This window comes from Centropristis striata, chromosome 23 (genome assembly GCF_030273125.1).
Source record: "Centropristis striata isolate RG_2023a ecotype Rhode Island chromosome 23, C.striata_1.0, whole genome shotgun sequence".
NCBI lineage: Eukaryota > Metazoa > Chordata > Actinopteri > Perciformes > Serranidae > Centropristis > Centropristis striata.
Genome location: NC_081539.1, coordinates 4,536,060 through 4,560,738, shown reverse-complemented (window position 1 = coordinate 4,560,738; position 24,679 = coordinate 4,536,060). Strand labels below are relative to the sequence as shown.

Here is a 24,679-nt window from a genome sequence, read left to right as displayed (position 1 = left end):
AAAGGAAAGGAGGGGAGGAGGATGAGAGGAAAAGTAAAGGCGGAGGAGGGGAAAAGTAAAGGAGGAGGAGGAGGAGGAGGAGGAGGAGGAGGAGGAGGAGGAGGAGGAAAGGTAAAGGAGGAGGAGGAAAGGAACAGGAAAGGAGGGGAGGAGGATGAGAGGAAAAGTAAAGGCGGAGGAGGGAAAAGTAAGGAGGAGGAGGAGGAGGAGGAGGAGGAAAAGTAAAGGAGGAGGAAAGGAAAAGGAAAGGAGGGGAGGAGGATGAGAGGAAAAGTGAAGGCGGAGGAGGAGGAGGAAAAGTACAGGAGGAGGAGGAGGAGGAGAGGAAAAGTGGAGGAGGAGGAAGAGGAGGAAAAGTAAAGGAGGGGAAGGAGGAGGAGAGGAAAAGTGGAGGAGGAGAAGGAGGAGGAGAGGAAAAGTGGAGGAGGAGGAAGAGGAGGAAAAGTAAAGGAGGAGGAGGAGAAGAAGGAGGAGGAGAGGAAAAGTAAAGGAGGAGGAGGAGGAGATAAGAAGAGGAAAAGTAAAGGAGGAGGAGAAGGAGGAGGAGGAAAAGTAAAAGAGGAGGATGAGGAGAGGAGAAGTAAGAAAAGGAAAGGATAATAAAAGGAGAAATCGAAGTCAAGTAGGAGAGTTAAAGGCCTGAACTGATAGAAAAGAACAAAGTGGACGAGAGAGAAGTTCAGCTGAGCCTCTGAGGAGAAAACAACAACAACAACAACAACAACAACAACAACAAGAGGCTGAGCTGGACACAGAGAGCTGTCTCATCTCAGAGCTGTTTATAGAGACACCATGTCTCCAGTCAGCTCCTCTCTCCTCTCTCCTCTCTCTCCTCTCTGTCCTCTCCCTTTCTCTTCACTCAGTCATGCGGAACGCTCTCAACAGAGCTGCTCCTCATCCCTCCTCTCTCTCCTCATCCCTCCTCCTCTCCTCTCTCTCCTCCTCCTCTCTCCTCTCTCTCCTCCTCCTCTCCTCTCTCTCTCCTCATCCCTCCTCCTCCTCTCTCTCTCTCCTCTCCTCTCCCTCCCTCTACAAGTCTATTTATTTACTTTTGTTTTGTGTTTAACTCCTTCTCTGTCTCGGTGCCTCCTGTTCCAACTGTTCCTCCTGCTCCTCCTCCTCGAGGTTCTCCACTGGAAACCATGAAAGATTAGAAGGAGGTTACATAAGTTTGTCTTGTATCTTCCAGCAGCTTTCTCTCTCAACATCTTTGTTTCTCACAGTCGGATTTATTCTCAGTCTCCTTTCACTCGCTCTCCTCTCCTCCTCCTCCCCTTTCCTCCTTTCTCCTCTCTCTCGTTCTCTCTCAGAGATTTGTTTTTGGTGTTACAGCAGGTTAAGCAGTGTCTTCTCTCCTCAGAACAAGTAAAGGAGGAGGAGGAAAAGTAAAGGAGAAGGAGGAGAAAGAGGAGGAGGAGGAGAGGAGAGGGGGAGAGGAAGAGGAGGGAAAGTACAGGAGGAGGAGGATGAAGAGGAGGAGAGGAGGAGGAGGAAAGCAAAGGAGGAGGAGAAAAGTAAAGAAGATACAGCAGGTTAAGCAGTGACTTCTCTCCTCAGAACAAGTATAGGAGGAAGAGGAAAAGTAAAGGAGGAGGATGAAGAGGAGAAGGAGGAGGACGAGGAGAAAAGTAAAGGAGGAGGAGGAGGAAGGGAAAAGTACAGATGGAGGAGAAAAAAAGTAAAAGAGGAGGAGGAGGAGGAGTAGGAGAAGGTTTCTGGTGTTACAGCAGGTTCAGCAGTGACTTCTCTCCTTAGGCTTAATAAATAATAATAATAATAATAATAATAATAATAATAAACAGCTGCTCTGACAGGCCTTGGGTTGCTCTTTAAAGCTTGTAATCATAGAGACTTTACATCAGAAATGACTGAACAGAAATAGAAACTGGTGGCTTTTTGTTCACACACAAGAGACTTAATTCTCTCAGACTCAGAGATCCGTTCGTCTCTGTGAGCACAAAGATAATTCCTCCTCCTGACGCGTGAGGCGTACCTGGATGCTGATAAACACACCGACTGTGACACAGGTGAACGTTGGGCTCGTCTCCATAAAGGGACACTTTGAAATGTGCAGTTTTATTACAGCACGGTGCAGCAGAAGAGCCTCGTTCTGCTGTTTTATAACAGCGAGAGAATCTCCTGTCCTGGATCAAACTGGGAATGAAACGTATGTTACTAAAGTGTTGATTTGGAAGACCTTTAACCTCAAAATGTGTGTGTGTGTGTGTGTGTGTGTGTGTGTGTGTGTGTGTGAAACATGTGTATCTGGAGGAGTGTGCGCGCTTACGTGCGCATGTGTGTGTGCGTGTATCTGTAACTGTAATCACATCAAAGGATCAAAGGCAAACAGAGCAAAGATCAAAGGCAATCAGAGCAGAGCAATCAACAGAATTAACTGCCGCTGTGGAATCTTCTGGAACAGTGACAGCAGTGGTGGACAGACTGGAATTTCTTGCCTCGAACAGAAAGCATTTTTGGCAAAACCATAATACCTATCATTGATCCGACTTCACTTTGAGCTTCCTGAGTTCTTCCTGAACGTCTACATATGGTTTTTGTGAAGAAAAATGAAGAAATAGCTTTGTTAGAGCGATCTAAAAAAACAGTTATATCTCACTTTTTCCGAAATCTTCCTGCGTTTTTAATATGGGAGCTAATGAGGCTGTTGGTGCGTGTTGGTGGCGCATCTGTGCGTCCTACACCCAAACTATAACTCTGACAGCTTTACCAGAGGATTGTGAGTGAGAAGACAAATTTTCCTACGTTTCTATGTATAAATTATTTCTGTAGAGTGGAATTTGCGGCCTGGAGCGCAGTTTTCAAATGTATTTTTTGACAATTTTTCTCTCCCTCTACACTCTGGCGATGATGTCACACACTGTGACACTAACATTCCGTGCAATACACACCCATTATAATCTCAGAATTTCTCCAAAAATGATCATGGTCATTGAACAGGGATTGATAAAAAAACTATATGACCTATCGAAACGTGGATTAATACACCGATACACAGGACTTGTGTCTACTGTTTACAGTTTAAATGGAGTCTCTAGGTGAAATTGCCCTGTGGTCCTAATAACCGAAAACTGAACCACCAGTCCCACCAGAACAAAGGAGAAAACCAACATACATAACATGATAAAAGTGGATCTTATTTGTGATTATCCTGCTGAACAAAACGTGTCAGAATCAGAAACGTGTATTTGGCACAGAGTTGATTTCTCAATGGACCCCATGGAGATGCTAACCACCACGTTCACGTCATCTTTTCCTCTCTATGTCAGACCTCCAACTCACCTCAAACCATTTTCTTGCAGAAATCTAATAATATATGAGTTTTCTGTTAATCTTATTAGCCTACCTGAGTGTACCAGTTCTGACTATTTTGTTGCTTTTGAATATTTAGCATGAACTTTTGCTGGATCAAACAACAAAAGGATAAAGAGAGAGATTTAGTTCAGCAGTGCCACGTTAAAAAAAGGTCAAAAGGTATCCTGGCAGTCACACACTTCAGATTAAAACTCATCCTATGACCTGCCATAGAAATACACCAATACATGTCTATATGTTTCTATGTGTCACGTTCTATGTGGCTGACTACAGGCAGCCAACAAACCAACTCTTTATCAGATTGGAAACGCTCAAATTTAGAGACTTAGTTGATTTGGTAACTTCAGCGGATATCCAAAATAAAAAATAAAATATTTCGAGAAAAAAATTGCAAATTTACTAGATTAAAGTGGCAAATCTACAAGAAAAAAAGTTGCATTTAAAGTGGCAAATGTACGTGGAGAAAACTCACAGATTTATGAGAAAAAAGTGGGGGAAAAAAGCTATTTTCTCGCAGATGCACCACTTTAAATCTCATATATCTGCACATTTTTTCATGTAGATTTGCCACTTTAATCTCGTAAATTTATTTCTCAAAATATTACCCCCCTCAAAACGTGTCAGAATCAGAAACGTGTATTTGGCACAGAGTTGATTTCTCAACGGACCCCATGGAGATGCTAACTACCACGTTCACGTCATCTTTTCCTCTCTACGGTCTGATAACGACCGTACGTACCGGCTGAACATAAGAGGACAGCTTGTGGTTTGTTTAGAAATCAAAGAGAAAAGGAGTGATTGAAGAGCAGACACTTGTCTCCCACCTGCTCCTCTGTACAGCAGTAACAGATATGATGTCGTCCAGCTGCTGCAGGATCCGTTTCTCTCTCAGTGAAACAACAAAGAGAAACGTTTCTCTCAGTTGCTAGCGAGGCACAATAAGACAGCAGTAATCTGGGTTATGTGGGCAGCAGCGTTACATAACCGCACAGTCTTTATCACAACAATCTGAGCTGCTATTAACAATCACACGACGTGTAAAATGGTGTTGGCACATGTGCATCAACACACACGAGGAGAGAGTGAGAGGCAGAGACGGAACGAGTGACCTCTTTAGGCTTTCAGTCCAACCGTCGTGTTCGTGTGAGCAGCTGGCGTGCAGCGTTGCATAACCAGCTTTGATTATTATTAATTAGCATAAAGGGTAACTTGATTAAACTAAAATATCTCAGAGAGGAAGACGCCTGCTGCAGTCATCATTCTGTGCCTGTTCTGCCGCCGTTGGTTGGTGCTGATTGGCGGTCGATTGGGGGTTTTCCTTCACTATTAAGGCGATTTTAATTAAGTTAAAACTAAGATGTTATTAAAATAATCTGAGCCGTTCCGTGCATTCAGAGACGTTTCAGCCTCGCTAATCAGCGCGAGTGACTTTTTTTAGCTGCTAAAAAATGTGACACTGCATTTCTCAAAACTTTGCCACAGCAGCTGACGTCACAATGAGATCTGGATCGTGATATTGGTCACTTTTGGTGCTGTGGAGTTGATTTAAAGGGAGTTGTTGAGATATAATTAGGGATGGGTGTTTGGAAGAAACTTATATATTATATATATTATCTGTCACGTTAACGATCAATTAATCGCTGCTTGCATACATGTGCAAAATAAATGATATATAAACAGTACTATGCAAAAGCCTGTTTTGATAACGAGCACTTTTATTTTGGGTAATTACGTGAATAAAGTTGAAAATATTGAATTAATTAGGAGAATAAAGTTGAAAATATTGAATTAATTACAAGAATAAAGTTGAAAATATTGAATTAATTACAAGAATAAAGTTGAGAATATTGAATTAATTACGAGAATAAAGTCGTAAATATTACATTAATTATGAGAATAAAGTTGAAAATATTGAATTAATTACAAGAATAAAGTTGAAAATATTGAATTAATTATAAGAATAAAGTTGAGAATATTGAATTAATTACGAGAATAAAGTCGTAAATATTACATTAATTATGAGAATAAAGTTGAAAATATTGAATTAATTACAAGAATAAAGTTGAAAATATTGAATTAATTACAAGAATAAAGTTGAGAATATTGAATTAATTACGAGAATAAAGTCGTAAATATTACATTAATTATGAGAATAAAGTTGAAAATATTGAATTAATTACAAGAATAAAGTTGAAAATATTGAATTAATTACAAGAATAAAGTTGAAAATATTGAATTAATTACGAGAATAAAGTTGAAAATATTGAATTAATTACAAGAATAAAATTGAAATATTGAATTAATTACAAGAATAAAGTTGAAAATATTGAATTAATTACAAAAATAAAGTTGAAAATATTGAATTAATTACAAGAATAAAATTGAAAATACTGAATTAATTACAAGAATAAACTTGAAAATATTGAAATAATTATGAGAATAAAGACAAAAATATCTATATAATTTAAATAAAAAATAATATATTCAATATTAACAACTTTATTCTCGTAAAAAAAAAATTTTTAAATGTGGCCCTTAATACTCCATCATATAACAATGATACACAGAAAAATTAACAATTGAATAAAAATGAATAATTATACTATTACTACTATAACTACTAAGAGTGATATTATTAAGGTAATTAAAATATTTCCACAGTAGAAATGTGTTTATTTCGCTGCTCCTACTCGAACACAACAGATCATGTTGTGCTATGATGACTGGACAAAAAATGAAAAAATAAAACAGATCTGGATGTTTTGCTGCAAAAAATAAAACACCTTCTGCAGCATTATTATATGCACGCCATTATTTTTGCATTGACTTGTCATCACAAGGCTCTATAAGTAAATATTTTTTTGTATTTAATGTTTAGAATTGTTCTTTTTTTTTCTTTCTTCTATCCAATGGAGGCTCTAAAATAAGAAACAAACCCAGACGGGACGCTTTTCTGGGTCAGGAGGCCAGTTTCTCATATCTGGGTCACGAGGCAAAACTTAAAGTCTGCTGGATGTCAGACCTCCAACTCACCTCAAACCATTTTCTTGCAGAAATGTAATAATATATGAGTTTTCTGTTAATCTTATTAGCCTACCTGAGTGTACCAGTTCTGACTATTTTGTTGCTTTTGATTATTTAGCATGAACTTTTGCTGGATCAAACAACAAAAGGATAAAGAGAGAGATTTAGTTCAGCAGTGCCACGTTAAAAAAAGGTCAAAAGGTATCCTGGCAGTCACACACTTCAGATTAAAACTCATCCCATGACCTGCCATAGAAATACACCAATACATGTCTATATGTTTCTATGTGTCACGTTCATGTGGCTGACTACAGGCAGCCAACAAACCAACTCTTTATCAGATTGGAAACGCTCAAATTTAGAGACTTAGTTGATTTTAAAATATCACAATTTATGTTTAACCCTTTATCGGGCGATGAAACCGTATTTGGTAACTTCAGCGGATATCCAAAATAAAAAAAATACAAATATTTCGAGGAAAAAATTGCAAATTTACTAGATGAAAGTGGCAAATCTACAAGAAAAAAAGTTGCAGGTTTAAGAAATTTAAAGTAGCAAATCTGCGTGGAAAAAAACACAGATTTATGAGAAAAAAGTGGGGAAAAAAGCTATTTTCTTGCAGATTCACCACTTTAAATCTCATAAATCTGCACATTTTTTCTCGTAGATTTGCCACTTTAATCTCGTAAATTTATTTCTCAAAATATGACCCCCCTCCCCCGGGTCCGTATGTTTTTTTGTTACACATTCTGGCTGTATGTAATATCCTCCAATATTCTCTCGGGTTGAAATTTGGAATTTGCAAGTATTTCAATGAGTGCCCTATTAACCCTTTATCAGGCAAAGAACTATATTTGGTAACTTCAGGTAATATTTCGAGAAAAAAGTTGCAAATTTACTAGATTAAAGTGGCAAATCTACAAGAAAAAAAAGTTGCAGATTTAAGAGATTTAAAGTGGCAAATCTGCGCGAAAAAAGTCACAGATTTACGAGAAAAAAGTGAGAAAAAAACAACTTTTTTCTCGCCAATTCACCACTTTAAATCTCATAAATCTACGCATTTTTTTCTTGTAGATTTGCCACTTTAATCTTGTAAACTTTTTTCTCAAAATATTATTTTGTATGTTTTTTTTTTACACATTTTGGCTGTAAGTAATATCCTCCAATATTCTCTTGGGTTGAAATTTGGAATTTGCAAGTATTTCAATGAGTGTCCTATTAAGGGTTAAAGTGGTGAATTGGCGAGAAAAAAGTTGCTTTTTTCCCACTTTTTTCTCGTAAATCTGTGACTTTTTTCGCACAGATTTGCTACTTTAATTTAGTAAATTTGTAACTTTTTTCTCGAAATATTACCTAAAGTTAGTTCTTTGCCTGATAAAGGGTTAATGGTGCCTATGTGAGTATGTGTATGTATATGTATATGTATCTAGCCTACGCTGTTGTAGTTTATGTTGTTGTTTATTTTTTCGGTTCAAGAAGAATAATAATTAAAAAAAAAAAAAAACCTGATTACCACCCTTACGCCCATAAAACCTGTTGTTTGTGAAATCCTCTATTTCTTCATGTATCAGTCCTTTAATAAAGTCAGTCAGTGAGAGTCTCATGTGCTCCTGTAATCCTTCTCCCCCTCCTCTTTGTCACCCTCACACTCTCTGTTGAGGATCTTAAGAAGCACGGGACCACGCTCAGAAAACCCACAAGTTCCCTCTGGACTGAAACACTCAGAGGTTCATCATCACGCTGCCACAATCTAAAATTAAAAGGGATAAAAATAAAATAAAAAAACGGTTCTATTAAAAAATCCAAGTCTGCTAGTCACGGTTTGGAGCTGCTGTGTATTGTACGGTTCAGTTAAATTTCCAGTTATTGGGTGGAAAAAAGGCTTCCCACTGATGAAACTTCTCAGTTAGTGTGGACGAGGTGCCGAGTGCAGCTGTCAGTCTTTGAGAGACAAAGTACAGAGACAGAATCACTATTATGGTGGAATATAAGGAGTGTTTCCATTACAGCCCAATACCTGGAATGAGGCAGGTCTCAATCGACGAAACGCCCCTAATTTAAATATGAGCCGTCCTGAGCCGTCTTTTGACTGGACTTTTTTCGTCCCTGTAGAAGAGCAGGGCCATTTTTTCTCCCCTGAAAAAATCCTGGTTACTGATTGGATAGAACGCTAAGCAGGATGTGACGCCACAACAACAATGGCATCGACAGCCGCAGCTTGTTAAGAGGAGTAAGAAAGAGTGGAAGCGGCACAGTCCTCCCGCAGCAGTCTCTCCCAGCTGCAGTCACAGAGCCGGAGGGGATGTTAACCCCTTAGCATCCAGTCTGCAAATTGCTAATAGGCTAACAGTTAGCTCTGTATCAGTACAGTGTGTATGTGCTAATAGGCTAACAGTTAGCTCTGTATCAGTACAGTGTGTATGTGCTAACAGGCTAACAGTTAGCTCTGTAGCAGTACAGTGTGTATGTGCTAACAGGCTAACAGTTAGCTCTGTAGCAGTACAGTGTGTATGTGCTAACAGGCTAACAGTTAGCTCTGTAGCAGTACAGTGTGTATGTGCTAACAGGCTAACAGTTAGCTCTGTATCAGTACAGTGTGTATGTGCTAACAGGCTAACAGTTAGCTCTGTAGCAGTACAGTGTGTATGTGCTAACAGGCTAACAGTTAGCTCTGTTTCAGTACAGTGTGTATGTGCTAACAGGCTAACAGTTAGCTCTGTAGCAGTACAGTGTGTATGTGCTGCTGCTGCAGGAGGTGTTCACTCAGCGATCTCTGTTTACAACAAGCACCGGACACTCAGTGCACAGTTAGCGACGCCGTTTAATTCACGATCACAATGTCTATGATCAGCAGAGACGCTGTGCATAATTAGCCATGCTGGTTTGTTTATGATCAGCGGCGGACGTTGTGCACAGTTAGCGACGGCGGCCACAGTTGCATCTCCCATGTTTAATTTGTTGCGTATGTGATCACAGATGAAACTGTTGCTAAGCGATTATGCAACGATCTAAAACCAAACGTCACCTCCAGAGTCTCTAAATCCCTCTGGGGACCTTTTTTTGTAATGGAGACACGCTGAGTGAGCGACATTTGAGAGGGCGTGGCCTGAGACTTTCCCGGTGGCCACTCTTCCCCCTAAAGGAAACACGACTATAATGGTCCTTTTAAAAAGGAATCAGCGATCATATCCCCTCCCTTCAGCAACACAGTAATTCCTCACACTTTATGAACAGAGACGACAGGCAATTATCAATGCGTAATGATTCTTATTTAACAGTAACAAAGCTGCATATTTGTTAGAACTAATTAGCAAAAAGCTTTCCAAAAGATATGACAATTTGACATGAAAAAGATTTTATGTTCTTAGCCAGAATACTGGTCAGGTAAACCAAGCAAACAAGTAAATAAAAAGCAAAACATAAATAAATATGGAATGCCGAGGGCTGGGCGATATGGACCAAAAGTCATATCCCGATATATTTAGGCTGAATATCGATATACGATATATATCCCGATATTTTTATCGCAAAGTGAGAGCAAATGTTCAGTCAAAGTCAATTATTTAAGTGAACATAAATACTATATAACAGGAGTAGCTTTTAAAAAAAAACGAAAGCTCCATAAAGTGCACATTTAAATGAAAAATATCTTAAATAAAAATAGACTATGAAATAAAATCTTTTTCTGAAATAAATATATTTATATGAGAAAAGAATAACGAACATTACAAAATAACTACATATGACAAACCCTAGCAGGGGCAGCATTTATATATAAAGAAAGACATTTTTTAAAACTATATCGATATATGTGATATGATCTAATTCCATATCACATTTAAAAACATATCGATACATTTTTTTAATATAGATATATCGCCCAGCCCTAGAAACACCTCCTCTCTGTACCACAAACCTACAGACAACCCTTAAAATTTCCTTAAAAGTTAAAAATGAATGTTTTTTTATTGTGCTACAGTCTTAACTGAAGACTGGCCATACATCCAGTAGGAGACAAGGTTATAATAGTTGTGGATTTTTCATTAGTTTTAGTTTTAATTCCGTTGTGAATTTTTGTTTTCAAATTCAGTTAGTTTTAGTTAGTTTTAAGAGTGAGTTTTCTAGTTTTAGTTTAGTTTTTATTTTTTGAAAATGCTTAGTTTTAGTTTAGTTTTTATTAGTTTTAGTGTTAGTTTTAGTTTTTTTGTAATGAGCTATGTGTTGGGTGCCAGATTCAAAGTGGTCATAATAAATTTTGCCTTTATTTCCTTTGGTTTATCATCTCAGCCCAAATAAGGTTATTGAATTTTGGTTCTAGTGTAAACATCCCAGTCTCAGTAAACATATTCACCATGTGTTGCATGTTCAAATAGAAACACTGAATTATGAATGAAAAAAGTTGACAAAAAACGAAAACTAAGGACATTTTCACTATAATTTTTAGTTAGTTTTAGTTAGTTTTGTAGCCACAAAATACAGTTTCAGTTAGTTATCGTTTTTTTAAAAACTCTAGTTTTTATTTTTATTTCAGTTAACGAAAATGTTTTTTCAATTCTAGTTTTCGTTATTTCGTTAGTTTTCGTTAACTATAATAACCTTGGTAGGAGACAGTGTCCAATGTGTCTTAATGAGACCTCAAAGACACAAACTCACAGTTTACAGTGCAAGAACTACCAGAACTCTGGCTGTTATGATCAATTACATTTTATCGACACGGCCCAGAATCACAAATTTGCCTCGAAGGGTTTAACAGTGTGTCCAGGACACGACACACTCTGTGCTTTGACCCTCACAGAGAACACAAAAAAAACCTTTAACAAGGAAAAGAAGAAGGAGAAACCTCAGGCCAAGCAACAAACAGGAACATATGGAAGTCCAGTGTTTAACAGTTTGTAAGGCTTCCACTTAAATCATCTAAAGCTGCACATTTAGAGCTCACACTGCACCAAAGTAGTTTTACTGTTCACTTGTAATAATAATACAGTATAAATAATTGTTTATTATCTTGCAGAAGAAAGAAGAAACTGCAGTTATTTCCTTACAGACTAGTGGAGGGAGGAACATTTAGCATAAATATGAGCCTTGTTTTATTTATTTATTTCTCTTTAATTGCACCTTTGGTCTTGCATGCAACATATTTAAACAACTTTATCTGTGCAGCTTCACAGCCAACACGTCCCTGAAGTAGACATGTCACCATAATTACTATATCGACTAATCGTTCGTTATATAAAAATGGACACAATAGTTTTTTTCTGGACTCAATATATTGACTTTTTGTGCTTTTTTTGTGTTGTGTTTTAAAGTAAAGCTGCAGATGTTTGACAGGCAGTACAAATTGCCGAAAAAAATAGCATTTCCCAAGCAGTCATTCCAGCTGTTTATATGTTATTTTAATAATAAAATAATATAATATATAATGATTATCTCATTGCAATGTTTTGTTAACAGAGCCTGAAAGTCGGTTTTATTTGTTTTGGTTGTAGTTCATCTAGGACAGGGGTCTCAAATGACAGAAAAAAAACAAAATTACTTAAAAAAGACACAAAATGACAGAAAATACACAAAATGACCAAACAATACACAGAATTACCGAAAAAGACACAAAATTATTTAAAAAAGACACAAAATGACCCAAAAAAGACACAAAATGACAGAAAAAAACTAAATTACTTAAAGAAGAAACAAAATGACTAAAAGAAGACACAGAATTACCAAAAAAGATACAAAATTATTGAAAAAAAGACACAAAATTACCAAAAAAAGGCGCAAAATTAAAAAAAATAAAAATAAAATGTAATTAAAGGGACCTTCCACACACAACACGGTAAAGTGCCGTTCATATAAAACTCACATTAAACTTTGATATCAAGGTGGGGGCCACAAAATATCGTCACGAGGGTTGTTTTTATTTATTATTCATTTATTATTATTTTGTTACTTAAAAACAAATCTGAAAAATAATTTGTTGTTAAACAGCACTATTAATGTCACAATTTTTAAATGTTGTGGAGATGCAGAGAAAAAGTGAAATTTGTGTTTCTGTAAGCAAAAAAATTTGTCTATTTTTTTATTTTAAAATAAGAAATATCATAAACATAAATACCATAAACGCCCAATGTAACGTATATATGTCACATTACAGATCTTTGACATTTAGGGGTAGAATTTTTTAAAAACAACAGAAATGTGTTCAATGTGGTCCACTTGGTCTGTGGTATATCCCCCATAATTTTACTTTAAAGAAAACTGGGTCTGGGTTCTTATGGGTTAATCCTCAGAAGTCTAAGCATTCACATTACTTAACCCTTCGACTCCTTTTCATTCTGCCTGTATATAAACCACTTAAAAATATTTACCATGACGTGTTGGTGTCATTGTTTTCAGCACAACCTCACCTATATGACCTGATTATTTTTACATTTTGACTTACTGGATCAACATTTTCAACACAAAGAAATTACAAAAAACACACATAAAAAACACAAAGAAATTAAAAAAAAAAAAAAAAAAAAAAAACAACCCACAAAATATTGCATGACAAATGCTAAATGCACAAAGCTAAATTAGAAAAATCTCTGCAAAAAAAGTAAAATCATGTTAATACATTTTTTTTTTTTCCTTTGCTAAAAAAGGGTTGATGCATTAAATTGGACATGAAAACTTGTGGAAAAGCCAAAATAAGAAGAGGTGCTCCGGCGCTTTCATGGACTCCAGAGAGTTAAAAGACAAAGAGAATTGTGAGGTAAAACTCAGCTTCCCTCGTGTACAATAACACAGTTCAACATAGGAGCAGGAAGTGCAGCTTCTGCTAATTTTGTAGATCCGGTCTGATGTTTTATAATCCCAGAACCTCAAGAACCAAGTGAAAGCAGCGGCGGGAGAAGGAATGAATAGAAAGCAGTTTTCAAATTCATTTTTTGACAGTTTTCTCTCTCCCTCTACACTCTGGCGATGATGTCACACACTGTGACACGAACATTCCGTGCAATACACACCCATTATAATCTCAGAATTTCTCCAAAAATGATCATGGTCATTGAACAGGGATTGATAAAAAACTATATGACCTATCGAAACGTGGATTAATACACCGATACACAAGACTTGTGTCTACTGTTTAAAGTTTAAATGGAGTCTCTAGGTGAGATTATGCCGGAGAAGGAGACGTTTAAAAATCTCCAATTATTGTTCTTTTTCGCTCATTTTTTTTCGACCGTCCCATTCACTTCAATGCAAAATTTTGGGCAGTTTTTCGCGACTGACGTCGTGCTCCGGCACTTTCATGGACTCCAGAGGGTTAAAAGACAAACAGAACAATAACACAGTTCAACATAGGAGCAGGAAGTGCAGCTTCTGCTAATTTTGTAGATCCGGTCTGATGTTTTATAATCCCAGAACCTCAAGAACCAAGTGAAAGCAGCGCCGGGAGAAGGAATGAATAGAAAGCAGAACGAGGCAGATCTGAAGCCGTCAGCTCAGATGTTATTGTTGCCGTCGCAGCCGCAGCAGCTCAACAATGGACACAGATCACAGGCCTGACACAAATAGCCAAGAAAAACAAAAGCCGCCGGGCTTTTTCACAACACACACCAGTTATATCACAGCGAAAACAAGGAGGGAGCGTCACGGGGAGCACACACACACTTTAATTACTGGTTTGTACGCTGAGTGAGCGCTACATGTAACACTCAAGTACAAAAGCAAAACTCTCACTGATGAGAAAGAAATCCCTGCAGGAAGTCTGCAGCTGCTCTGCCCCGTAAACAAACCGCACTGACTTTACATACAAACAGTCAGACGGGCAGCTAACAGGCAGCTAACAGAAAGCTAACAGGCAGCGGAGTACAGTGAGGAACTAATTACACCGTTATTCACAAAACTGACTGGCTGTAAGTAATAATAAGTTGTTGTTTAGTCGTTTTTCCCCATTAACATGCCTTATTAGGACCCGGTTCTTTCATATTATAAGAAACTGTTGGGAACTTAACTTCCAAAAAGTGTTCACTTAAGTTAAATAAGTTAAATTTGGCTAATTTTAGGTTCTTTATCTCAGTAATTTAGTGTTTTTTCAGTAATTCTGTGTCTTTTTTGGTCATTTTGTGTCTTTTTTTGGGTCATTTTGTGTCTTTTTTGCAACTTTGTGTCTTTTTTTGGTAATTCTGTATCTTTGTTAAGTAATTTATTTTTTTCTGTCATTTTGTGTATTTTTTGGTAATTTTGTGTCCTTTTTTTGGTAATTTTGTGTCGTTTTTTGGTCATTTTGTGTCTTTTTTTTTGGTCATTTTGTGTCGTTTTTAAGTAATTTATTTATTTTCTGTCATTTTGTGTATTTTTTGGGTCATTTTGTGTCTTTTTTAAAAATAATTTTGTGTCTTTTTTGGGTCATTCTGATACTGCCTCCAAGGGCTCCCAGGCAATTTGAGTTTGAGACCCCTGCTTTAACCCCTCTGCCATTCACTCCACTGTGTGTATGTGTGTGTGTGTGTGTGTGTGTGTGTGTGTGTGTGTGTGTGTGTATATATATATGAGTGTGTGTTTGGAGAGGCAATAAGTCTTGTCTGACAGCAGGTTGAGGTGAACAAAGTGTGTTTTTGTTCTCTTAACTCACAAAAGACCAGCAAATTAACAATGTAATCCACCCCAAGGTTGTGTATGAAGGGCAGAGTTATAAATTAAACTTGTCAACATCAACATTACAAGCACCCAACAGAGATGAGGTCAAAGGTCAAAGCCACAGCCTTCCCTTCCTGTGAAGTTTTTCAGCACAACCTATAATTCACCGTTAACGTCCATCAAAAACAGATCCAAGTCGTGCCTCCGTAGAGGGTTTTAACCTCGCTGGTGTCTATGAAGGCGGGGCGATAAATGGCGGTGTAGCGTGTCGTGCCGTACGGATAATAACAAGCAGATTCTGGGCTGTAAACAGAGCCGCAGCAGGGAGAGCGGAGCAGGGCTGGGCTCGCAACCAAAACCACCGAAAACAACCACGGACCAAAAGCATCGCTGCTATAAAAACCTTCAAGGGTCGACAGAGATATGAAGAGCCTGCAGGCCGGCACAGATGCAGATAATAACACGGTAGAGCCAGAGGACGGTGTTTAGAGTCTGAGAACGCTCATAAATATCTACGCTTTAATTGAAACCCAGTTCACATAGTGTGAGCGAATAAGCAAGTTATTATAATGAGAGCATTAGAGCTGCACCATGTTGAAAAAACTGACTTTTTCATCATGTTTTTTTGTTTCGTTTTTGTCTTATTTTTCTCCTCTCTCCTGTAATTATCATTACATGCTGTAACTGGACAATAATTCACTTGCTTTTATCACATTGTCTTGTTTTTACCATGTTGTGATGTTTTTACCATGTTGTCTTGTTTTTAAAGGTGTTTATGATTTTAGACTTTGTAAGGTGACCTTGGGTGACATGAAAGGCGCCTATAAATTAAATGTATTATTATTAGTAGTAGTAGTATTATTGTTACTCATGCATGCTCTTTTTTTAATTTAATTTAATTTTTATTTTTTTTATTATTATTATATATCGTTGATGTGACGTCATATATATTTTTTTAATTATATATATATATTTCGATTAATTAATTTCTATATATATATATATATATATATATATATTAATGAATTAATCAAAATGAATCACATTTTAATCTCATATAAATATTTGACCTGAGAACAGTGAGAAGTCATTTTTTTCACATGGATTTTTAGTATACCATTGAATAATGACTGAATACATAAGCTCAAGCAACAACTATTAAACCACTACCCTATTAAAATATATATCTTTTATATCGGCATATATCGCCCAGACCTAGACACGGTAAAAGAGTCACTTAAAAAACCTTGGAAAAAAGAGGCGGAGTCTGTGTAAAGTGTCGGTTGGTCATCCCTGACACACACAGTCCACCCCGGCTGACAGTCATGAAACATGGGATCATCTCTCTGCTCTGGCTCCCAGTTACCGCCCACATCAAATCCAAAACCCTCACTCTCGCTTACAAAACAGCAAGTAGAACAGCTCCCGCCCACCTGAGCTCCTTCAGTCAGGTCCACACACCCTCCCACTCTCTACGCTCTGACAATGAAAGCTTCCTCTGCTGCTACAGCCCCCAGCTGGACTTTTCTCCTCTGGAGTTCCACCAAACTCCATCAGATCTGCTGAGTTACATTGGACGTTTATGGTATTTATGTTTATAATATTTCTTATTTTAAAATAAAAAAATAATAATGCTTAACCCTTAATAGGGCACTTACTGAAATACTTGCAAATTCCAAATGTCAACCCTAGAGAATATTGGAGGATATTACATACAGCCAGAATGTGGACTGTGGAATGTGTAAAAACATACGGACCCGGGGGAGGGGGTTAATATTTTGAGAAAAAAGTTTACGAGACTAAAATAACAAATCTGCGAGAAAAAAAAAGCGCAGATTTATGAGATTTAAAGTGGTGAATCTGCGAAATAAAAGTTGTTTTTTTTCCCACTTTTTTGGCGTAAATCTGTGACTTTTTTCGTGCAGATTTGCCACTTTAAATCTCTTAAATCAGCAACTTTTTCTCTTGTAGATTTGCCACTTTAATCTAGTAAATTTGCAACTCATGGCGAGACCAACACACAAAACGTTACATTGGACGTTTATGGTATTTATGTTTATAATATTTCTTATTTTAAAATAAAAAAATAATAATGCTTAACCCTTAATAGGGCACTTACTGAAATACTTGCAAATTCCAAATGTCAACCCTAGAGAATATTGGAGGATATTACATACAGCCAGAATGTGTCTGACTGTGGAATGTGTAAAAACATACGGACCCGGGGGAGGGGGTTAATATTTTGAGAAAAAAATTTACGAGACTAAAATAACAAATCTACGAGAAAAAAAAAAGCGCAGATTTATGAGATTTAAAGTGGTGAATCTGCGAAAAAAAAGTTGGTTTTTTTTGTCACTTTTTTGTCGTAAATCTATGACTTTTTTCGTGCAGATTTGCCACTTTAAATCTCTTAAATCAGCAACTTTTTCTCTTGTAGATTTGCCACTTTAATCTAGTAAATTTGCAACTCATGGCGAGACATGGGGACCCCATTTTGGATATCCACTAAAGTAACCAAATATGGTCCTTTGCCCGATAAAGGGTTAATGGGGTGATAAATCAAGTGAGAATTGGAGGTTATATTTCTATTGACTTACATACAAACAACTTCTTTTTGCAGCCAGTGGAGTCGCCCCCTGCTGGCCATTAGAAAGAATGCAGGTTTAAAACATTTGTTTCACTTGAAGTGGCCCTCAGTACAACTACATGCATTTGAGCATGAAATCTTAAAAGTGCAGTGTGAAAATGCACAAAATGACTTCTTGCAATTAATGTTGGTCTGCTGTTCTTGCACTGGAAAAAAAGAAATCACAATAAGTGGTTATTTTTTATTTGCTTCAAACCTTTTGTATTCCTATTTATACTGTTATACATGCATTTGAGCATGAAATATGTTAAGTTACTGCACTGTAAACATATTTAAAATTGCAGTTTCATCATATCTGGTGAAGTGCACGCTCCTATATGTGGCCCTGTGGTAGTGAACATGAAACATTGTGGCCCCCTCCAGTATTTAAGTTGCCCATCCCTGACTAATGACCAACACACAAAACGTTACATTGGACGTTTATGGTTTTTATGTTTATAACATTTCTTATTTTAAAATAAAAAAACTAGACACGTTTTCTGCTTACAGAGACACACATTTGCCTTTTCTTTGCATCTCCACAACATTTATCAAAATTGTGACATTAATTGTGCTGTTTAACAACCAATTATTTTTGTTTTCAATAATAAATAAAAACAAATAACCATGTGTCTTTTTGTTTGTATCTCCATAACATATATCAAAGTTGTGACTTTAATTTGTTCAGGAAATATCGTAACATAAATAAGCTTTTTGAAATTAGCTACTTTTTCACATTTCTGTTCTGAATATGGGAGATTCTGGAAGATTTAAAGTGTTTGTTACACGGGTGTACATGGGTTCTTATGGGATATATATACACTACCGGTCAAAAGTTTTAGAACACCCCAATTTTTCCAGTTTTTTATTGAAATTCAAGCAGTTCAAGTCAAATGAACAGCTTGAAAGGGTACAAAGGTAAGTGGTGAACTGCCAGAGGTAAATAAAAAAAGGTAAGCTTAACCAAAACTGAAAGATAATGTACATTTCAGAATTATACAAGTAGGCCTTTTTCAGGGAACAAGAAGTGGGGTAACAACTTAACTCTATGGAGTCTTGGGCTATTTTGTCCATTTTTGAATTATTTTCATGTCTTTGTAAGTCATTTTGTGTCTTTTTTTGGTCATTTTGTTTCTTTTTTTAGTCATTTTGTGTCTTTAAGTGTCTTTTTTGTAATTTTCTGTCTTTTTTTGGTCATTTTGTGTCTTTTTTTTAGTCCTTTAGTCCAACATAAAATGTGATTTTGAATTTTTTTTTTACTTTCAAAACACTATCATGCTCAATAAAGAATCTTAAATGTTGCAAATGTGCATTCATTTCAGAGTACACTGAGACATTAAACTGCATCATTTTCAATTAAATTCTGGAAAAGTTGGTGTGTTCTAAAACTTTTGACCAGTAGTGTGTATATATATATATATATATATATATATATATATATATATATATAAAAACTTGTCCAAATATGTACTTGAATTATTGCACCCTAAAAAGTTAGCAGCAGAGTCTGAAATATTGCACAGATGATTAATTGCAATTCCAAGTCAACCTAGAGCCAGAGAAGACCAACAAGCACCAGGGAGAGGCTCCTCCCACACTGACCCAACAAAAATGTTTCTGATTCTTTATGAAACCACGGCGGGTCCACCTGCCCCACGATTTACACTGGATTAGTCATGGAAAATGTGCTTTTTTTATGAAGCAGCCAAAGAGGTGCAGCATAGAGTGTATGCCTTTCTTGACATTGCACTTCCTGCAACGTGAGAACTGTGCATGCATGCATCGCAATATCAACGCCACAACAATATATCCTGCAGCCCCAGAGAACATGCAGTGTTTGTTATCTCTACTGTATAAAGAGAGAGAGAGATGAGGACTCACGCATTGCAGTAGGGTTTCTTGTCGTAGCCTTTGTAGTTCTTCATGTTCAGGGTCATCTTACAAACTTCGCAGTGGAAACATCCTTTATGCCAGTTCTGGAAACAGCACACACACAAACACAGTTACACATCAATGTTGGATTGGATTTGAGACTCATGATTCAGACTTTTGACAAAAAGGTAAAATGTCGTCTCAGAATTTATTTATTGAGTTTTTTTCAAAACGTAATACACAATGAACACAACAACAGACATACAGTCATAAAACCCATCCCTCCATCTCATAACCAGCAGTCATCTCGGAGGAAAACAATTACTTGAGTTAATAGAAAATAAAAAAAATAAAATGTATTAGTCAATAAATAAAAATAAAAATAATTATAGTAAATAAATTAAATTAAATAATATTAATAAATACATAAAAAATAAATAAATAAAAAAGGGGGGAATTAAATAAATAATAATAAAACAATAATACACAATAATAATAATAATGAAATCAAATAATAATGAAAGTATACATAATTAAAATTAATTAATTAATTAATTAAATAAATAACAACAATAATAATAATAATGAAATAAAATTAAATGGACAGTTTAAGGCAGAGTTATAAAATGTGGTCACCATCCTATTTCTCTCTACCAATTAATTAATAACCATAGTACTCTATCTGTGGTTCAAGCCATTCTCCAGGGGTATTGGTAACAATGCCAGTGCTTAATTGTTCATTTAACAGTTCATTTAAATAAGGAAAGGTCTCCATATCTTATAAAAATCCTCAACTTTCCCTTTTACTAAGTAGGTCAGTTTAGAATCGACTTATTTGGTGTTTCTGAAGCGCTCTGATGAAATCCTGGGTGTTGGTCAGTTGTTCATGGAGATGGTTTATCATGTGACCTAAGCTGATGGTTGACTTCCTGTGTGCTCTTTCTCATGGTAAATGGACTGCATTTGTATCGCACTGATATGCTCAAACATGGGTGTTTTTACACTACACTTATCATCATTAAAAACCTTAAAACTAGCAATTGAGACCATAAACTAATTATAAGAATGCTTAACCCTTAATAGGGCACTCACTGAAATACTTGCAAATTCCAAATTTCAACCCTAGAGAATATTGGAGGATATCACATACAGCCAGAATGTGTAAAAAAAACATACGGACCCGGGGGAGGGGGGTCATATTTTGAGAAAAAAGTTTACGAGATTAAAGTGGTGAATCTGCAAGAAAAAAGTTGGGTTTTTTTTTCACTTTTTTCTCGTAAATCTGTGACTTTTTTCACACAGATTTCCCACTTTAAATCTCTCAAATCAGCAACTTTTTCTCTTGTAGATTTGCCACTTTAATCTAGTAAATTTGCAACTCATGGCGAGACATTGGGACCCCATTTTGGATATCCACTAAAGTAACCAAATATGGTTCTTTGCCCAATAAAGGGTTAATGGGGTGATAAATCAAGTGAGAATTGGAGGTTATATTTCTATCGACTTACATACAAACGACTTCTTTTTGCAGCCAGTGGAGTCGCCCCCTGCTGGCCATTAGAAAGAATGCAGGTTTAAAACATTGGTTTCACTTTCCTGACCCAGAAGTTGTTGCTTGGTGCTGTTGCTTAAAAACTAAATGCTGTGGTGTAAGAACACTTTCTGTGACCTCACTTGGTCACATGATAACAGCCAAACCACCTTCATGACAACGAACAAGTTAATGCGATGCGGCTGAAAGCTTCGGAAACATCGAGGATGTGATTTGTTTATCAAACTGCTTTTTTCCAAGGTCAAGAATCAACCTTCGAGGATTTACTTTTTGTTTGGTGTCCGCCTCTGCTGCTCAGTGCTGCGATGTTTCTCTTTTCATAAACCACCTGTCAATCAAACAGCAGGGGCGGGACTGTCTTCCTTGCACTTTCTGTTGATGCAGTTTGACAGCGAGTGTTGAGAGAGAAAGAAGCAAATGGAAATCTTTCATGAACTAAATATAAATACAGTAGGAGGCTGGATGAGAATGTGACAGACCGCAGAGCAAAAACTGAAGCAAGTCAGTTTGCTGCCAAACATTCACTCGTTCACTATCCAGTTCAGATCGCCCTCCATCTGTCCTGCATTAGGATTACTCAAATCTTCAGAGTGAATCGCCACTAAATTATGTGTTTGACTTGTTAATATGATATGCCTTCAATATAAATCTTGTGCTTGATTTCAATGAAAGAGCATAATGATAAATTCCACCAGGCGTGACAAGAATCAGGAGGTAGTTTTGTGTAAAAAACGGTTACTGAATTATAACTACTGGTATCTGAATTTTTGTCTGCCGATAACACATTTGCGCCATCAGTGTCACCATAGTGACAGAGTGTGTCACTGGTGCGAATGTCCCGTTTACTAAAAGCCTTTAAATACCACGTTAGGTGTCATAGATTAAGAGTTAGGGGTCCTCATCAAAACACAAGTTTGTTGATGTTAAAAGGTATTTCTTTATATATTTTGTTGAGCTGTGTATTTACAATATCTGAGACAATTATGAAGTTCAGAAATCTGTCATTCTAATCAAAGTCATATTCTAAATTGTCATATCCTCTTTGTGCATGAATCAGTGTTGTGGTTGTCTATCAAAAGCTTTCATAAATTTACTTTTTTATCTCCTTTTCAGCCACATGTCTACGATGCTCATTAGATGTTTTTAACTCTGTTTTTTGATTGAATGACAGTTTTTATTCATCAGACGTTTGGATCTTAAATTACCAGAGAAACAAGCTGAATAGACGTTAGCAGCAGCCCGGCTCCCAGTGTCCTGTATCCTGTATTAAAACGGCTTTATTCAGAATTTTTTTAAACCAGTTTTGCCTAGACTGGGAAGCTTTTATACTGAAGGAAGACGTACTAACAAAGCTGGTAAAGAACGTATGGAAAGACACCTCCACAGCAGATTCTGCACAACTTTCCTTGATGGCTCACAGCCTCCTGCCTCACCCAAGCTCCTCCCACACATGACTATGCAAGTGGCTACAAATACGCCAGCTTTTCAGCTCGCCGTCCAAAGAACAACGACTGCAAGGAAAAAGAAGTGCTGATTTACGAGGAAGAGGCAGGAAAAAGTTCAGCGACAATCAAGGGTCACTACAGCTGTGAACGCAGCCGGATCAGAGACCCGTAGGATGGCAAAAGTCAAGAAAAAGTGGTCTGATATGAGGGGGATTTCATAGAAGTTTTTAGACATTTCTCTGGGATATATAACACCATTGTAACTGGCCTTAATTAATCATCACCTGCGGGATCAGTTACCCGTCACAACCAGGCGGCAACCTCCTGGTCTGAGCAGGGAGGCAAACCAGGAAGTGCCGAAAGCTGCATTCTACCAAAAATTCCAGCAGGGGGTGCTGACGGTGGTTGCAGAAGCATTTTGTTCAATTCATTTAAATACAAAATGAGAAAACTTCTCACTTGATTTATTACCTCAGAAATGTTTTTAGGACAACACTATGGTCTCAATCACTAGTAAAAAATCTTCTTCAAGACAATCTGATGTTAATAGTTCTAATAATGGCCCCATTTAGAAGAAAATAGAAAATAAAGAATCGTATGATTTGGGGCGGGGCTACCTTTGATTGACAGGTCACTAACAAGGCGAGCCGTCATCAGGAGAGAAGCAGAACAATGCGTATCCACGGTTACGTGTCTATAAAGTTATATATAACGTTATATAGAAATAAAAAAAGGACGTTTAGCGGTTTGGTCTCATAACTTTGACCCTTTCACTGTATTTTCACTTAATGACAGTTTATTTGAACGTTTTGCTCATTAAATGTCTTGTTCAGTGTTTGGTTGGACTAACAGACACTCCAAGGAGTCACTGCTCAACAAACATTTTGTTTTTGTTTTTTGCCAAAACTAACATCCCAGTTAATGCTCCAGTTAATGCTAACATGAATTAGCAGCAGCTTCTCTCAGTCAGGTTGAGGTGTAGAGAGGCTGTAGTCAGTGATCAGATCCCTCTCCTCCTCCACAGTCCAAATATGGTCATGCTTCCTGTATCGGAAACAAGATGGCGACGAGTGTAACGCAGAACTCGATGCTTCCAACGGGCCACAAACCAAATGCATTCTATGGTCACAACGGACTTATTCCAAGCGCTCACTGCGTTTCAAGAGATGGATCTGTGTGCCTCGCCTCCTGTGACGTCAGTAATGGTGAAGACAACAACTCCCATGAACCCACGCTACTCTACCATGTCCCCAAACTCGTCTGTCGTTATTGTTTTGATTTAGAAAATGTACACAGTTGTAATTGTTGCATTTCAGCGTGCTCAATCAATCCATGCTGACATTGTTTTTTGATTATATAAACTTTCAAATGTCGATACTGGTACCAGCCTTAGAAATCCAGTATCAGTCAGGTTCTTCTTCTAAGTTCAGTAAATGCTTTTCGGCCTGGTATGAACCAGTGTGTTCATAAGTTTCAGCTCGTTTTTTTTTTACAAATCATGTGTAAATTGACACGAAAAAGTTTAATTTTAACAGCAGATCCTGCAGGAATCTCCAGTGGAACATAAAACTTTACTTTGGATTTTGGACTTGGGTTTTATTTCTCTGAGAAAAAAACGTGTTTTAAAGAAGTGACACTGATCAAATGGGCTTCTGGACGGGACAGCAGGGAGCTCTGAAGTCTTTGGATGGCGAAATGATTTCTTTCTCTCGCCCTCACACTTTGTTTCTCGATATACTTCTTTGTGTGTTTGCCAGCCTCCTCCTCTCTGAATCACTGCCTCTCACACTGTTTGAGCTCTTTTATTCCCTTATTCTCTCTTTACACATGTCGGCTTTTACAAGACAGGACTGAAAACACATTTGCTCCTTATTGTTTTTACAAACTGGATCTTGATATTGAATGATGATACTGGTAGTTTGTGTTTAAAGTATTTGCTACAGCTGTGTGAAATGTGACTTTTTTTTTTATTATGAAAGGTGGGAGCTATTATCATGTGCAGTGCCTACATGCTGTTGTGTCATCTGATGCCTCAAAGGACAGACAGTGAATGCATGAGACCACTGAAGATAAATTAATAATTTATCAGCATTATGCAACAGACTATTACTGAGGTGTCACCATGCAAACGCTAAAATCAACACTTACTTTTGTATCCTGTCATTAAAAGGCAAAGATGTTGTTCAAGATGGTCCTAAAATATCTCTATTA

At 37.0% G+C, this 24,679-nt stretch overlaps 1 protein-coding gene across 2 annotated transcripts in view; it reads right to left on the bottom strand.

Moving 5' to 3' along the window:
- LOC131962081 (uncharacterized) overlaps positions 1-24,679 on the bottom strand; it is a 185,549-nt gene that overhangs the window by 128,967 nt on the left and 31,903 nt on the right. For both annotated transcript variants that reach the window (XM_059327039.1, XM_059327038.1), the window contains one exon: positions 19,481-19,575. In XM_059327039.1, coding sequence (XP_059183022.1) covers positions 19,481-19,575 — 95 coding nt within the window. The remainder of the gene's footprint in view (positions 1-19,480; positions 19,576-24,679) is intronic.